General features: G+C 35.7%; 1 protein-coding gene across 1 annotated transcript in view; it reads left to right on the top strand.

Annotated features, from left to right (window-relative positions):
• Positions 1-2,906: 2,906 nt before the first annotated feature.
• LOC114491854 (transmembrane protease serine 11C-like) overlaps positions 2,907-17,167 on the top strand; it is a 55,177-nt gene continuing 40,916 nt past the window's right edge. Inside the window, exons 1-3 of the mRNA XM_036032094.1 lie at positions 2,907-2,993; positions 5,973-6,025; positions 9,186-9,355. Coding sequence (XP_035887987.1) covers positions 2,907-2,993; positions 5,973-6,025; positions 9,186-9,355 — 310 coding nt within the window. The remainder of the gene's footprint in view (positions 2,994-5,972; positions 6,026-9,185; positions 9,356-17,167) is intronic.

Genomic DNA, 17,167 nt, shown 5'->3' with positions numbered 1-17,167 from the left:
TATACATTCATAAAAGCATTCATCAATGTTGTTTTTGACTCCTCAACTCTATAACCCCCACATCCAATCAATCATTAAGTGCTATCAAGTCTCATCCAAGTCTAGAAATCTCACTGCCTTAATTCAAAGCCCTTCCACATGGATGAGTAAAAGGCTGTTTCCTTCCAGCTCCATAATCCAGTCTCTTTTTCACATAGCTAGTCAGGATTATTTTCACCACATGTCAATCTAACCATATTTAAACTCTTCATTAGCACTGCATTTATTTCCCCCCTCATCTTCCATCAGCTTCTCCTCCCTATACACACACATATACATGCACACTCCTGCATCCTCTATAGCTTGGTCAAATTTCATGGGGGTAATTTTCAATCACCCAAAATTACAATGCTCTCCCTTGTTTTTTACTGGGCTGATTGATTCATTACTCTCACCTGTGGAAATATTATATTCCTGTTCACCTTCAGGTCTTGAGTCAGATATCACATCCTCTGAGTACTCCTCTCTGACTCCCTCCCACAACAGTGGGATTTGGTTTCACTTCCATGTTCACATAGCACTCCATGAATGTTCCACCTATGGTTTATCTTATGTATTAAACACCAGTTTATTTGACTGTCTTCATTGTAAGGTTATATTCACCTTAGGATGTAACTTGTAATTCAATAATTAACATAGTGCCAAAGCCATAGTAGGTATGCAACACATTTTTTATAAAGACTTAATTTTTTATTTATCTTTAAAAGATTTTATTTATTTTTTTTAGAGAGGGGAAGGGAGGGAGAAAGAGAGGGAGAGAAACATTGATGCATGGTTGCCTCTCGAGCATCCCCTTCCCAGCTGGGGACCTGGCCCACAACCCAGGCATGTGCCCTGACTGGCAATCAAACCAGTGACCCTTTGATTCACTGACAAGCGTTCAACCACTGAGGCACACCAGCAAGGGCTAAAGACTTTATTTTTAAAAGAAGATTTAGGTTCACAACAAAATTGAGAGAATGGGACACAAATTTCCCATATATTTCCTGCCCCACACATGCCCATTATCAACTTTGTTCACCAGAGTGTCCCATTTGTTGCCATTAATGAACCTACATGGACACATCATAATCACCCCTAGTCCATAGTTTACTTTATTGTTCATTCTTGGTTTTCTACATTCTATGAGTTAGAACAAATATATAATGACATGTATCAATCATTATAGTATCATATAGACTATTTCCACATCCCTCTGTGATTCATGTATTCATTCCTCTTACTGCTACCCTATCTTCTGGCAACCACTGATAATTTTACTGTATCCATAGTTTTGCCTTTTTCAGAATGTTATATAGTTGGAATTGTATAGTATATAGCCTTTTCAGATTGGTTTCTTTCAGTCAGTAATATACATTTAAGTTCCTTCCATGTCTTTTCATGGCTTGATAGTTCATTTGTTTTTTTTAGTCATATTCTAAAAAGACTGAGTCATATTCCATTGTCTGGATGTCCCACAGATTATTTATCCAATATAAATTTTTATCAGTGAAGAAAAAAGGTTTAGATAAACATTATTTGCACATCTTTGTGTGCTATGTAATCAATCAACACACTTCTTTGACTTAGAATTAGTCAATCCTGTATTAGAATATTTTGTTTCTTGATCACCAAAGACCATTGTAAGACAATAACTTAGGAATTTTACTATTTGATCCCTGGTCTTATGTACCCTGAACTCTGTATAGATTTTGGTGAAAGATCCCATGAGTTTGTGAGCCTCAGATGGTACAACAGTACATATTGAGAAGGTCATATGGAAAAAGGAAGGACTGATCTAACCTTGAAGGCTATGTAGGATTTACACAGACAAATGAGAGTGAGAACAAACTAGATATTTTGAAGACTAGGGTAAAAGCATACAGCCTAGAATGCTCAAATAAATATAATTAAATTGGAAGTTTTTTTAAGCATGTAAATATCTGATCAAGGTCTTATTAATAACTAATACAAGAAATGCCATTGTGATTCTTTTTAGTTTTAGTACAAGTATTTTTTCTGATTGTCTTTTCTTTCACATGTTTTGGGAAGAAAGGAGATTGCCTAGGTGGAATAATGATTCTACTTGATCATATAATAAGGTTGAGCCTCTTTAACAAAGACTATTACCCAAGGAAGCTTTCTCCTCCAGCATAACTTGATTCACATAGCAAGTCACAATTATTTTAATCACATAGCAATCTAAACATTAGGGTGTGTCCTATCTAGTCTTCACACCAATATCTAAATTGGCTGCCAAGACCCATACTGCTATCCAAAACTTTGGAAAATTACTAGTTAAACCTTTATATTTTGTAATAAAAAATCAACATCCTTTGGATTTCAGGGAATATAAAATTCTTTGATGATCACTAGTATTAGGGTCACTGTAAAAAATTCAGAAAGGAATTCATCAAAAGATGATATAGGGGTTGAAAGAGACAAGAGCATTATGAGTTGGAGAGGATTCATATCCTAATGGAGGGTTAGAGCTTGGAGAGCCACGGGCCTTCCACCAAAAAGTAATAATGAAACTGCCAGCGTTTTTGGAAGTGGATTCAAAGGAGTGAGAAGAGCAGTTGCTCACTTCCAGATTCACAAAATACAAAATCTGGATAAAGGCTCACTGTCCTCCAACCCAGTGGCCCTATTGCTTACTCACTCATAACTGAGAGTTTTAAATTTTGCCTCCACTTGGGTCATGTGATTATTTATTACTTATGGAGCAGCACCTATACAGCTCATGTTTTACTAATGTAAAATTAATTAGCAAGTGTTCAGAAAGCACTTTGAAGATGAAAAGTTGTGTAACTGCTAAGTATTATTATTATAATATTATCATAAAACACATAAAAGTCACAGGATCTTGTAAGCTAAATAGATGGAGAATGACTGTGCAGCACAGCACTCGAGGAGAAGATGGCAGAGGAGCAAACTCCGAGGAGGAAGCTGGCATGGACTCCCCTGCAGAACAGGTAGGCTTAAGGGGAGAAGGGCTGGGCTGCAGGATGGCCAGCTGTTGCTTCTCGGGTCAACTTTCTGAAGGGACAAAATTAATGTTGCTTTGTTTGTATTTTAAAGTTCTTAAAAACAAGGTTACACTCTCAACTATTTATATGAAAATGAGAGCAATATAAATCACAAAGGAAAAACAAAAATGAGTAAGACTGATAAGCTTTAATCATTAAAATTTGTTTTGTGAATTTTTTGTGAAAAATCTTACCATCACAATTGGACCTTTCATGAAAGTATATGTATAATTGCTGAAATTGCTGAAGTAAAACTGGGGGAATTTACTTTTAAAAAGATAATTTCACTTAGAAAATGTAAAGATTACAAGGTAGTTACATCAATTTCTCATACTGTATGTTGATATAGAGACAATGTGTTCATAACTTGCTGTTTTACCTACAGGAAGTTTAGGTCCTAATTTTTATTACTGAAACATTGCAACACTGCACTGCTATACATTTTTAGTGGCATGATTTAACCCCGTAGTTGGAAACGGCTTCCCACTAGCAGTGCCATATGGTCAGATAGGAATTGCCTGAAAGTCAAAGAAATGTGTTGACTGATTACATAGCACACAAAGATGTGCAAATAATGTTTATCTTTTGATTCTTAATTGATCAAACTTGCTCACAAACATAAATGTTCACATATATATTACAGTCTTTCCTGGGAAATGCAGGCCTTGATAAACCTTTTGAGCTTAACATACATTTTTAATAAAAATTTTAGATGACTTTTCTGATTTTCATATCTTACCAACAACTACACTCCAAGTAGAGTATAATATTGAGCCGAATATACCTTCCTGATAAACAGTTTGAATAATCAGCCATTTTACACATTCACCTCAATATTTAGTTTAGTCAGCTATAAGAGAACCTCTGAAATGTTTTTCATCAAATGAAGTTCTTATTATTCATTTTGATTTAATTAAAAAAAAAGCTGGTAAACTATTTAATCTTGACTTCCAAGTAGTATGTTCTATGTTCTTCACATTAACTTGCTGTGCTCCTTTTGCTCCATAAACAGTATATGAGAAATCAGACACTGGTTTCATCCTTTAAAGGAATTAATAATTTTCAAGTAGAACTCACTATCAAAGCCACTGTTTCTGACATCCCTAATAATCGTTCATATCATTATTATCTTATCATTATTTTACCTAAATGGCTTCAGGGTACATTTGATAAAAATATATAATACTTCAGGAAATCATGGCAAATTGCTAAGATCAAAACAAGTTTTTCTATTCCTCCCTTAAGCTCTCTCCTAAGACTCAATTTCTGTTAAATAATAAGTAGTCTATTTTCCACCAACATCCTACATAATAACACTTTGAGAAAAATAGAATTTGTATGTCTGAAATTGTTTTTAAAGAACATTGTAAACAATCTAAATAGTGACAAAGTTGAATTTTCCTTTAAAATTAGAAATATACATGTACACACACATACATATACACACAGAGGAAAACTTCAGATCAATTAAACACTTTGAAAGTAGGAAGAATATATATTATTATATAATATATTATTATATATTATATATAATTATATATACATATATAATCTTAGAAAACTCAGCTGAGAATGACAGAAATAAACACTCAGTTCACCTGCCTTTAATTTTTATTTATTACCATAATTTTACATTTATGAATTAAGGTGGATAAGTCACTGTAATGATATTAGATTTTGGCTAACAGATAAGTGAGAGTTGCAAGTTAGAGTGGCTTAGATGATTTAATTTTAGAGGGATTGTGGGAGGAGGATAACAGGGGAAAGAAGGAGAAGGGGCAAGTCAAGGAACATGAATAGAGGACTCATGGGCACTGAAAATGGGGGTGTTGACTGGGAGTGGGGAGCATGATGGGGCAGGGGAAAGCAATGGGGGAAAAGGTGGGACAATTGTAATTGAACAACAATAAAAAAATTGAAAACAAAGCCATCACCCTCAAAAAAAGATCAGAAACAAACCCTAATCTTAACTCTAAACCAAACCCTAAATATACTAATAGTAGCCAGAGGAGAAATAGCTATCTAGAATTCATGTTATGTTTCCTAGATTTGAAATGACTTAAAGCAAAAATATCATTTTACAATTTCCCTTCTTTAAAATTAGAAAACTAGAATGGTGATTTGCAAAGTTTCTTCCACTTCCAAAAAGTTAGGTATGTCTCATTCTAGTTACATCACCATATAGACAAATTAAGAAGGAGAAACAATAAATGAAGTTTACCTGTGTATAAGTGAATTATTATGAAATTTGGCAACCTTCAATTTTTTGATATACAAATGCAGTGTTTTTATTTGGTTTAATCTATTAGAAGGACATGGCTGAGAAGAATAGAAAAATATACTCTAAATGTTTGCTACATAAAATTCACACTCAATTTATTACATTTTTTGAGACTTATCCCATGGCAAATTGTGTTGAGTAAAATACAGAGACATGCACCCATGAGTATGAAAAAGTTGCTTTAGAATATTTTATTCATCTATAAGAAATTGAGTTTTATAGTATGATTAGTCAGTTTTCTTTCCAAAAAATGTAAACCATGCCCTGGCTGATGTGGCTCAGTGGATTGAGTGCCCACTTGTGAACCAAAGGGTCCCCGGTTCCATCCCAATCAGGGCATATGCCAGGGTTGCAGGCCAGGTCCCCAGTGGGGGACATGAGAAAAGCAACCATACATTGATGTCTCTCTCCCTCTCTTTCTCCTTCCCTGCCCCCCTCTCTAAAAATAAATAAATACAAAATCTTTAAAAACATGTAAACATTTTAGATTTAATAAGTGAGTTGGTCAGATTGGGAAAGTGTTCTCTCCTAAATTTTTACATAGCGAGATGTCTTTCAGGTGTTTAATTTTTTTTATTATAGACCCAAAAAGTTCATAGACATCATATTTCTGTAGAAATATTAAGAATTTACTTTATGTGCAGGGTGCAACACTGATGAAAGAGATCAAAGACCTAACAAAATGGAAAGACATACTGTAATAATGGATTGGAAGATTCAGCACAGTAAAGATTTCAATTATCTGCAAACTAATATAGTTCTACTGCAATATCTATCAAAACCTAAGCAAGATTTTTATTTAGATACAAATACAATTATTTAAAGTTTATGGGGAGACTCATAGGAATTAATATAACTAAAAGCAATTTTGACAAAGAAGATAAAGTGGGAGGAATCAGTCTCCCTGATTTTAAGACTTATTATACAGCTATCATAATGGAGATCGTATGGTACTGGTGAGACACATTGATCTGTGAAACAGAAGAGAACCAAGAAGCAGTCTCAAGTATCCCCAACTGATTTTTGACAAAGGTACAAAAGCAATTCAAAAGAGGAAAGATGGTCTTTTAAGCAAGTAGTACTGGAGCAAGAAGACAGCCAAAGGAACAAAAAATAATCTCAACTTAAGTATCTTGCCTCATATAAAAATTAATTCTAATTGCTTCTTGGCCTTTTATCTAAGATCAAAGTTAAAATTAATTTAAAAAAATAATTTAAAGTAGATTATGGAATAAAACATACAAAATGTTAAGGAAAATAATATAGGAGGAAATCTTTGCCATCTATCTAGGGCTAGGCAGAGCTCTTAGATTCAACACCAAAATCATGATCCATAAGACCTGTATGAGAAATCAGACTTCATCAAAATGTAAAACTTTTTCTCTGTGAAACACTGTTAAGAAAATGAATAGACAAGCTACAAACTGGGGAAAATATTCACAAAACACAAATCCCACAAAGGACTAGGATCCAGAATATATATAAAGAATTCTTAAAATTCAGCACAAAAAAAGAAAACCCAATTAGGAAAAAAAAAAGGAAAAAGACATAGATGTTTCAGAGAATATACAAATGGCAAGTAAGCACATGTAAAGATATTCAACATCATAAAAAGTAAAATCACAGGATATTTCCCCATAGCTACCAGAATATTTAAAATAAAAAGTTGTTATAGCGAAAAATGTAGGCAGGGATGCACAGAAGCTGGGCCACTTACACATGTCAGAAGAATATAAAATGTTACAGCCACTCTGAGGAACAGTTTGGGAGTTTCTTAAAAATTAAACATAAAACTTGCATATGACTGAGCAATTAGAGTTCTGAACATTTATCCCATGGAAATTAAGATTGCTGGAATGGGAGTAAGTGGGAGAAAACTGTACTTGAACAATGATTAAAATAAAATTTAAAAAAAAGAAATTAAGATTTATTTCCACACAAAAACTTATACATAGCAAGTTTTATAGCAGCTTTATTCCTAACAGCCAAAAAAGTGGAAACAATCCACATGTCCTTTACTGAGTAAATGATTAAACAAAATGTGACATATCTATATTAGGACTTATTTCTCAAAAATGTTTAATATTTTAAAGAACTATTGAAACATAGAACTGCTTGAATGGACCACCAGAGAATTTTGATAAGTGAAAACAAATAAAATTCAAAAGGTTGCATATTGTATGATTCCATTTATATTAATTCTTGAAATGACAAAATTATAGAAAAGGAGAACAGTTCGGTGGTTTCAGGGGTTAAGGAGGGAGAGGAGGCAGGAGCCAATCAGGTATGATTATACAAAGGCAGCATGAGGGACCCTTGTGGTGATGGGAATGTTAAGTATCTTGACTGTGTCAATGTAAATATCTTGATTGTGATATTGTACTATTATTTTACAAGTTGTCACCATTGGGGGAGACTGGGTAAAGTGTTCAAGGGATTTCTCTAGAGATTATTTCATATACTGCATGTGAGTTAAAATCACAAAATGAAACATTTAATTAAAGTGTTTTGAAAAAAAATAAACAAAGGTCGTCTGTTAGGCAGAACATTCCATAAGACAAGTGATCCAGTATCTTCAAGTCAGTGTCATAAAAAATACAAAAGGAGAGTGAATATAAAAGCCATTCTAGATTAACAGAGATATAAGAAATATAATAACCTAGTGTAATGGGGAGATTTTGATTTAATTTTGTTCAACAATAAAAAATTGTAAAAGACATTTTAAAGATAAGCAGAAATATTGAATATGAACTTGGTATTAGAAGATATTAAGGAATTATTATTCATTTCATTAGGTATGACAATGGTCACATTTTTTAAATATCCTTACTTTTTAAAGGGAAAACATTGAGGGGTGAATGTCATAATGTAATATTTTTCTGTAACTACTCTAAAGTAGAAAAATACATGAAATATTGCAAAATGTTCATAGCTCTTAAATCTATGTGATAGTCATGTGGAGGTTCATTAAACTATTTTCTCTACTTTCAAGTATACTTTAAATTTGTCCATGATAAAATAAGCCTTTTCTTTATCCCATTTTCTTCATCAGGTATAGTCTTATTCCTTCACTTCCCGTTTCATCAAACTCTTTGAAAGAGGGGTCAATGGTCATTGTCTCTAGTTCCTTTACCACTCTCTTTCATATCAACTCTAATGAGTCTCCACTCCTAAAATATCTTTCATCAAGGTCAGCAATTACCTTTAGAATGCTAATGCAATAGTCCATTTTCCGTGTTCATTTGCTCATCTTATTTGACCCATTTGCAACATCTGACATAGTTGACTCTCTTCCTCATACTTGAGACACTTCTATTGACTCCCAGGACACCACTTTCCCTTTGTTTCCTTCCTACTCTCACCAGTTGTTTCCTGTCTCCTTGGCTGGGTCTTCCTCTTCTCTATAATCTCTTCACATGGGAGTACCCTACTGACCACATCTCGGTCTTCTTCCTTATCTGCATTTATTCCCTTGGCAATTTCATCTAGATCTTCTTTACATAACTCTATTTTTCCTGCAGAACTTCATATTGTTTTGAGAATTATGAATTTTATTAATTACACTCTTTGTTTGTTGTCTATCTTCACTCAGTAAAATGTAAGCTCCATAAGGAAAGAGGTCTTTTTTCTAAAACTGTGCTTAATGAATAGTAGACCATCTAAAATATTTGCTGAATAAATGAATTTTGATTTTAGTATTACCGTCATTATTCATATGTGCTAAAAAATAAGCATGTCAATTATTATATTTACTAATTCTACATGTTGTCTTCCAAGCTCAGCAGTCTACTGAACCCATAATTAGTGAAAACTAATATACTTTTATACTTAACATCAAATTTATGTTTATTGCTAAGAGAATTCTATATCTTACTACTGTTAACACTTGCTTTCTTGTTCTTTCCATTCAGAACAGAGTCAAACACAAAAATTAAACTCACAAGGTGTGGAAAGATTACCCTGGGTGTCATAATACTGGTGATCGCTGCAGTAATCATCGGACTCATTGTTCATTTCGTCACTCGTGGTAAGTACTCATGACACCTGGATTTCCAGTCACATGGATTTAACTTCGCATTGTTGAAAAGTTAGGAACTTTGACAGTGGGGGAAGGAAAGGAATCAGATAACGTTATTTGGCAGAGAGAATGTCTTATGGCTAATAACATTTACTACAGTCTCTGTTCTTTAGTGACCTTTGGCTAGGGCATTCTGAACCTGGAGATTTTGTATGCTCTTTTTTCAAATTCCTGGCAAAGATTCATGTGCTGGAAGTACATTAATAAATACAATAGTCACAGTCTTTATTGTTGTACTTACAACTTTCTGAAGAGATAATGAGTTAATAAGCAAATCTAAAAGCCTGAAATCTAGAATTCTAAACTAAGATTTCTTATTCCAAAACCTACAATTATTCTCTATACATTTTTTCTGATAAAATTCTCTCTAAAAGGTAGAGTATTTTCCATTAATAGAAGATTTAAGAAAGTACAAATTTTTCTATATATTTTTTATAAATTGAAAAATGTATGGGATCCTCAAGTTTGGTTTTTCATAAAAATAGTTCTTTGTGCCAAGCTATCAGTGTCCTGTGCTTATTATTTTCTTTCACCAACTCTTTCCTAACTTTTTCAAGTTAGGAAACTTGAAACTTTTTAAAAAATCTACATTCCCACAGGAAAATTACTTTGTTGAATAAAACAATAAAAATAAACAGGTACTATAAACTTAGTAATGCTTTTCTTTTTTTCTTTTTTTACCTTTATTTTTAATTATATTTTATTGATTATGCTATTATGGTTTTCCCAATTTTCCCCCTTTATCCTCCCTTTAATTCTCCAACTCTCCCCAACCCTCCAACTCTCCAGCATCCCCCTTAATTCATATGCATGGATTGCACATATAAGTTCTTTGAGTTCTCTATTTCCTATACCATTTTTGACCTCTCTCCATCTATTTAATGCCTACCAATTATGCTGCTTCTTCCCTGTACCTTTTCCCCCATTCCTTCCCTCCCTATCCCCACTGAAAACCCTCCATGTAATGTCCATTTCTCTTATTCTGTTCCTGTTCTAGTTTGCTTTGTTTTTGTTGTTTTTCTTTCTTTTTTTTTAGGTTCATTTGTTGATAGTTTTGAGTTTGTTATCATTTTACTGTTCATACTTTTGACTTTCCTTTTCTTAGATAAGTGCCTTTAACATTTCATATAATAAGGGCTTGGTGAGGATGAACTCCTTTAACTTGACCTTATCTGGAAAGCACTTTATCTGCCCTTCCATTCTAAATGATAGCTTTGCTGGATAGAGTAATCTTGGATGTTAGGTCCTTGCCCTTCATGACTTCAAATACTTCTTTGCAGCCCCTTCTTTCCTGCAAGATTTCTTTTGAGAAATCATCTGATAGCCTTATGGGCACTCCTTTGTAGATAACTATTTCCTTTCCTCCTGCTGCTTTTAAAATTCTTTGTCTTTAATCTTGGGTAACATAATGATGATGTGCCTTGGTGTGCTCCTCTTTGGGTCCAACTTCTTTGGGACTCTCTGGGCTTCTTGGACTTCTGGGAAGTCTATTCCCTTTCCCAGATTGGGGAAGTTTTCATTCATTATTTGTTGAAATAAGTTTTCAATTTCTTGCTGTTGTTTTTCTCCATCTTCCACCCCTATAATTCAGATATTGGAACATTTCAGGTTGTCCCAGAGATTCCTCAGCCTATCTTCATTTCTTTGGATTCTTGTTTCTTCATTCTGTTCCTGATGGATATTTATTGCTTCCTTTTGTTCCAAATCATTGGTTTGAGTCCTGGTTTCTTTCCTGTCACTGTTGCTTCCCTGAATACTTTGCTTTATTTCATTTTGGGTATCTTTCATTTTTTGACCAAACTCAATCAGGTCTTGTGGGCATTTTGATTACCAAGGCTTTAAATTCTCCATCAGACAGGTTAGCTATATCCTCCTCACTTAGCTCTTTTTCTGAATCTTTGCTCTGTTCTTTCACTTGGGCCCTATTTCTTTGTCTTGGTGCACCTGTTAAGTTGTAAGCGGGCGGGGCCTTAGGTATTCACCAGGGTGGGGCAACCCTCCTTGCTGTGCTGTGGTGCTGCCTGTGGGGGAGGGGCCAGAGAGGGAACAATGCAGCTCCCCTGCTCATCTCTAGCCCACTTTCCAATGAACTCATGTGAGACTGGGAGTTTCTCCACCACGGCAACCCCAGCCTTAGCCCACAGCCACCTCAGGGTCTATTTCCCCTTAAGTCAGTCCCTCCCACACAGTCTGCCACCTCTCCGCAGCCAGACCCGTCCACACAATCCGAAGCCGCACCTCAGTTTCTTTCCATCCACCACGCTACCCTTCTGGTTGTTCTGGTTGATTTTTTCTTTAATTCTGTGGTTGATGGAGTTCCATGCAGTTTGACATTCTGGCACTTCTGGTTGTTTATTGATTTTAGGTTAGTTGTTTTCTCCTTCTGGTTGTGCAAGGAAGTGAAGGGTTTCTACCTATACCTCCATCTTGGCTGGAACTCCCTTAGATTATCAGTAATGCTTTTAAACAAACTTGTATATAATTAATTACATCTACCTATATTTAAAAATCAGTAATACATGTTTGTATAAGAATCAGTTTATTAAGTATAGAACAATGCCTGGTGTGAATATAAATATTTTCTCCTAGAATTATCCCTGCCCCACCATGCCCCTATCCTATATAATTTATGGCCCACAAGTTGGGAACTACTAATTTAAAATATAGTATTTTCTGAATAAAATACATTTAGAAAAGGGGCTGTAGGGCTAAATAAACATCTATTTCAATTTGTAAGGGTAAAGACTGACAATGAGAAAAAGCGGCACACTGTGTAGTGGAGGCCATCTCCTCAAGCTCCAGGCATTTACTACTGTCTCAGCCTCGTCTTCCACGCACACACTCCCACAGACACAGCATGATGACTTGTGCAAACACTGTCATTAGGTAGGTTGTCATGCCAGCTGCTACCCTGACAGATCAAGAATCTTAGTCATAGAATGTGCCCATAAACCTTTGAATAAAAGATGCTCACTCAAAACATAGACCCAGAACCTGCTGCCTTTCATCAAGTGTACAAAAGTGCCAAGAATTGGAGATAAGAAAAAGATATTTGAAGAGGTTATCATTAGAAATAGATGAGCTGTAATTTCTCATACTGTTACAACTACCCCAATAGGTAAAGAGGGATTTCCCTGTCATATCAAGCTGAGAGATGGCTTGGAGTGAGAGACAAATTGATCTAAGAATCTTACAGAATCAGGAACACCATACACTGAAGTCTGACTCATACCTGGAATATATAAAGGGCAAGAGAATTGGAGCTTGTTTAGAGGAGTGAAGGGGAAATTGTGCCTGTGGACAGTTTGAACAGTCTTTAAGAGAAACAATGCCTAAATGTTTCCTATGAAATGGACATAGGTCATCCAGAAAAAAAAAAGTCCCATCATCTTAGGCCCTGTCCAAGAGGCCACCTGGATTGGTAATCAGATTTCAGGTTTAAAAAATGGGAAATATCTTCAGCTGTCTAAATGCTGAAGAAAAGGTAAACTCAAAGTGGAATAGTTACATTTATCCATGTAAGGGAGCTCTAGCTGACACACCTCCAGCAAGGAGGGGGAAGGTAATTTCAAAGTTCAGTAAAACCTAGAAGGGCCTTATTTTTAGACATGTACTAAGTTTCTAGAACACCAAAGCTAGCTGTCAAATTCTCAGCTATTCAGGTAAGGACCTAGAGGGATCCCAACCCAGTTAATGAAGTCAAAAAAGTAGGAGAGCAGGGCTAGTATGAAAAAGCTTGGGGAGGGAGAACTCTCAACTTTATATCAAGTTCAAATACTGGTTATTATGCAAATCTGGGTATTTTAACTTTTAAATAGAGACAATATTTTGTGATTAATATTACCATATAACTTTTTATTACTAACAAACTTAAAAACTTGGTATATGGTTATATCTTATAAAATATACTTGTTTGAAATACCAGTTTATATGTATCTGTGCATATGTATGTGTACAGTTACCACTTTTGTTTTATTCTGTAGATAGTTTTGGTGGGCCTAGAAGAAACTACTTATGTGAGAATTGTTATGGGCTCCAACATATTTAACACCTTCCTCTTGGATTTAGTCATAGTATTACCTCTTCCCCAGACATTATAAACACTAGTGGGTTATAAACACTTCTGAAAAGAAGAGCAATCAAAATTAAGTACTTCTGCCTCAGAAGAATAAGTTTTGATAATAAGTTTTCTCAAGTCATAGTAAATCTGTAGAAGCAATAATGGAATCATTTGAGACTGTGTAAAATACTTTGATAGGGCTTCTTAAATCCTAGATTTTATTTCCTTTTTTTAAAGTCGTTAAGTGGTTTTTCAGCTTAAGGATACAGTATCTTTTCTGAACTAAAAAATTAAACCAGAAAGATTTTTAAATATATAAATTTGTCACTAAACAAACTAAATCTCAGTCTGAGTAACTGAATTGTATACTTTTTATACAGATGCTTTGGCATCATACATAGGCAACCTTATAATGCTCCTCATCTGAATGAAATTTTCAGTATCATTTCAGATTTTCTCGCTCACTATTCCAGATTCCAAAGCAGGGAGCAACCAGCCATCTCCTCCCTATAACTACTGTTTACCTTGGGACAGTAATTACTTAAACAAGACAGCTGACCAAACCAAAGCATAGAGCAAATGCTCCAGAATACCTACCTTTCTCTGCTTCACATGACTTTATATAATGGTAATGCCATATTTTCTATTTAGTTAACATTTTAAAAGATACATAGATGATAGATGGGTAGATAGATAGATGATAGATAAAATGGGGAAAAGAATAAGAGTATCTGAAACTATATACAGATTCAACACAACAAACATTCACAGGTGACTACTATGTACTTAATGACAAGTACTGGGTGTGGCACTCTAATGGGGGATAGCAGTAATGAAGGAAAGCTTCTAGTGCATCACATTAGTCCTTGCACTAAAATTGCTCCGAATCTAAAGCAGAGCCAGCATACTTTCTCTGTAAAAGACCAGATGCTGTGTATTTTCCACTTGACGAGTCATTACAGTCTCTACTACAACTACTTGAGTCTACTGACATTGTGTTAAAGTAGCCAATATGTAAATAGATGAATGTAGCTGTTTTCCAATAATACTTTATTCATGGACACTGTAATTTTAATTTTGTATAATGTTTACATGTCACAAAATATTTGACTTTTGACTTCTTTTTCAACTTTTAAAAAATATAAAAACCATTCTTAGCTCACAGGCCACCTAAAACCAGCCTGTAGGCTTGATTTCATAGTTTACTGACCCCTGGTCTAGAGCAATGAATCTTAACCCTGGCTGCACTTTATAACCACCTGGGAAGCTTTTTTAAAAAAGTATGTGTACACAAGTCCACTCTCAGAGATGCTGTCTAGAATGGAAATTGTCATTTTAAAAGCCCCACGTAGTTCTAAAGTGCAGCCAAGGTAAAGAACCACTGATCTAGAGAGAAACAGGTACATGTAAGATTCAGAGACAAATAAGTTCAGAGGTCAGTAACCCAATTCAGTATGTCACTTCAGGATGACAGAGACCCGGGCTAACTCATATAACTTATCCTGGTAAGATGTGCGTTTTGTTAATCCTGGTCCATAAAGAGATGATGGGACATTTGGAGGGGACCTGACACTGTATTCTCCTTCTTCACTGATACCCCAGGGCTCTACCTGATCCCAAATAGAAATCTTGGAGATAAATACTTTTTTCTAAGTTGATCTGTTACAAAGGAAATACTTTCAGTAGTTGTAGATCAGGGGTGTCAAACTCATTTTCAGCGGGGGCCACATCAGCCTTGCAGTTGCCTTCAAAGGGCTGAATTAACTTTAGTACTGTATAAATATAACTACTCCTTAACTGTTAAAGAATTGAAATTACATTCCACCCTTTGAAGGCAACCTCGAGGCTGATATGGCCCCCGGGGAAGATGAGTTGTACACCACTGCTGTAGAAACTTGCTCATGGTGGGAATTGCTCAAGGCATGCCTAAAGTGTGAATGGAGAGAAGGCTTAGGATATGGGGAGAGGTGTGCTAAAAAGCTAATCTTGACTGTTATAATTAGATAATTTTTTATTTTAATATTTTATTTATTTTTATTTACTTTTTAAAATATATTTTATTAATTATGCTATTACAGTTGTCCCATTTCCCCCCTTCACTCCCCTCCACCCTATACACCCTCTCCCACCCACATTGCCCCCCTTTAGTTCATGTCCATGTGTCATACTTATAAGTTCTTTAGCTTCTACATTTCCCATACTATTCTTACCCTCCCCCTATCTATTTTCAACCTACCATCTATGCTACTTATTCTCTGTACCTTTTCCCCCTCTCTCCTCCTCCCACTCCCCTATTGCTAACCCTCCATGTGATCTCCATTTCTGTGGTTCTGTTCCTGTTCTAGTTGTTTGCTTAGTTTCTTTTGGTTTTGCTTTAGGTGTGGTTGTTAATAATTGTGAGTTTGTTGTCATTTTACTATACATGTTTTTTTAATCTTCTTTTCTTAGATAAGTCCCTTTAACATTTCACAAAATAAGGGCTTGGTGATGATGAACTCCTTTAACTTGACCTTATCTGAGAAGCACTTTATCTGCCCTTCCATTCTAAATGAAAGCTTTGCTGGAGAGAGTAATCTTGAATGTAGGTCCTTGCCTTTCATAACTTTGGAAACTTCATTCCAGCCCTTTCTTGGCCTGCAAGGTTCCTTTTGAGAAATCAGCTGACAGTCTGATGGGAACTCCTTTGTAGGTGACTGTCCCCTTATCTGTTGCTGCTTCTAGGATTCTCTCCTTCATTTTTACCTTGGCTAATGTAATTATGATGTTCCTTGGCATGTTACTCCTTGTGTCCAACCTCTTTGGGACTCTCTGAGCTTCCTGGATTTCCTGGAAGTCTATTTCCTTTGCCAGACTGGGGAAGTTCTCCTTTATTATTTGTTCACATAACTTTTCCACTTGTTGCTCTTCCTCTTCCCCTTCTGGAACCCTATAATTCAGATGTTGGAACATTTAAAGATGTCCTGGAGGTTCCTAAGCTTCTCCTCATTTTTTTGAATTCTTATTTCTCCATTCTGTCCTGTTTGGTTGTTTTTTTCTTCCTTCTGGTCCACTCTATTGTTTTGAGTCCCAGTTTCCTTCCCATCACTATTGGTTACCTGTGCATTTTCCTTCATTTCTTTTATCGTAAACTGCATTTGTTCATCTAATTTGCAACCAAAGTCAACCAATTCTGTGAGCTTCCTGATCACCAGTGTTTTGAACTGTGCATCTGATAGGTTGGCTATCTCTCGGTCGCTTAAAAGGATGAGTTCTGGGGCACTGATTTGTTCTTCTGTTTGAGCCATCTCTCTCTCTCTCTCTCTGTCTCTCTCTCTCTCTCTTTTTTTGGTCTGATCGCTCCTGTTACATTGAGGAGCAGAGCCTTAGGTGTTCACAAGGGCTAGGCACCCCAGTCACTAGATTGTGACGTTGTATGTGGGGGCAGGGTTGAGAAGGAACAATGGCGGTTGCTCCATTCTCTGTGGGACCTCAGTCCCTTCTCTGGGATCCTGAGTTGCGCACTCTGCCCTGCTCCACAATCACCACCTCACTGGGTCTGCCAGCTGCCACTTGTGTACTCAGGGTCCACCCGCTGTGATCTTGCATGCCCCAGATTCCTTACACCACCCCTGGATGCCTTATGCACCCAACTCTCTGCTCTCCATGCCTCAACCCACGCCTGGCTGCTTGTCTTCACCCCTCCTACTGGTCTGGATGAATGG

Source organism: Phyllostomus discolor, chromosome 1, assembly GCF_004126475.2.
Source record: "Phyllostomus discolor isolate MPI-MPIP mPhyDis1 chromosome 1, mPhyDis1.pri.v3, whole genome shotgun sequence".
Taxonomy (NCBI): domain Eukaryota; kingdom Metazoa; phylum Chordata; class Mammalia; order Chiroptera; family Phyllostomidae; genus Phyllostomus; species Phyllostomus discolor.
The sequence above is the reverse complement of the archived record's forward strand: the minus strand, read 5'-3'. Positions and strand labels throughout refer to the sequence as shown.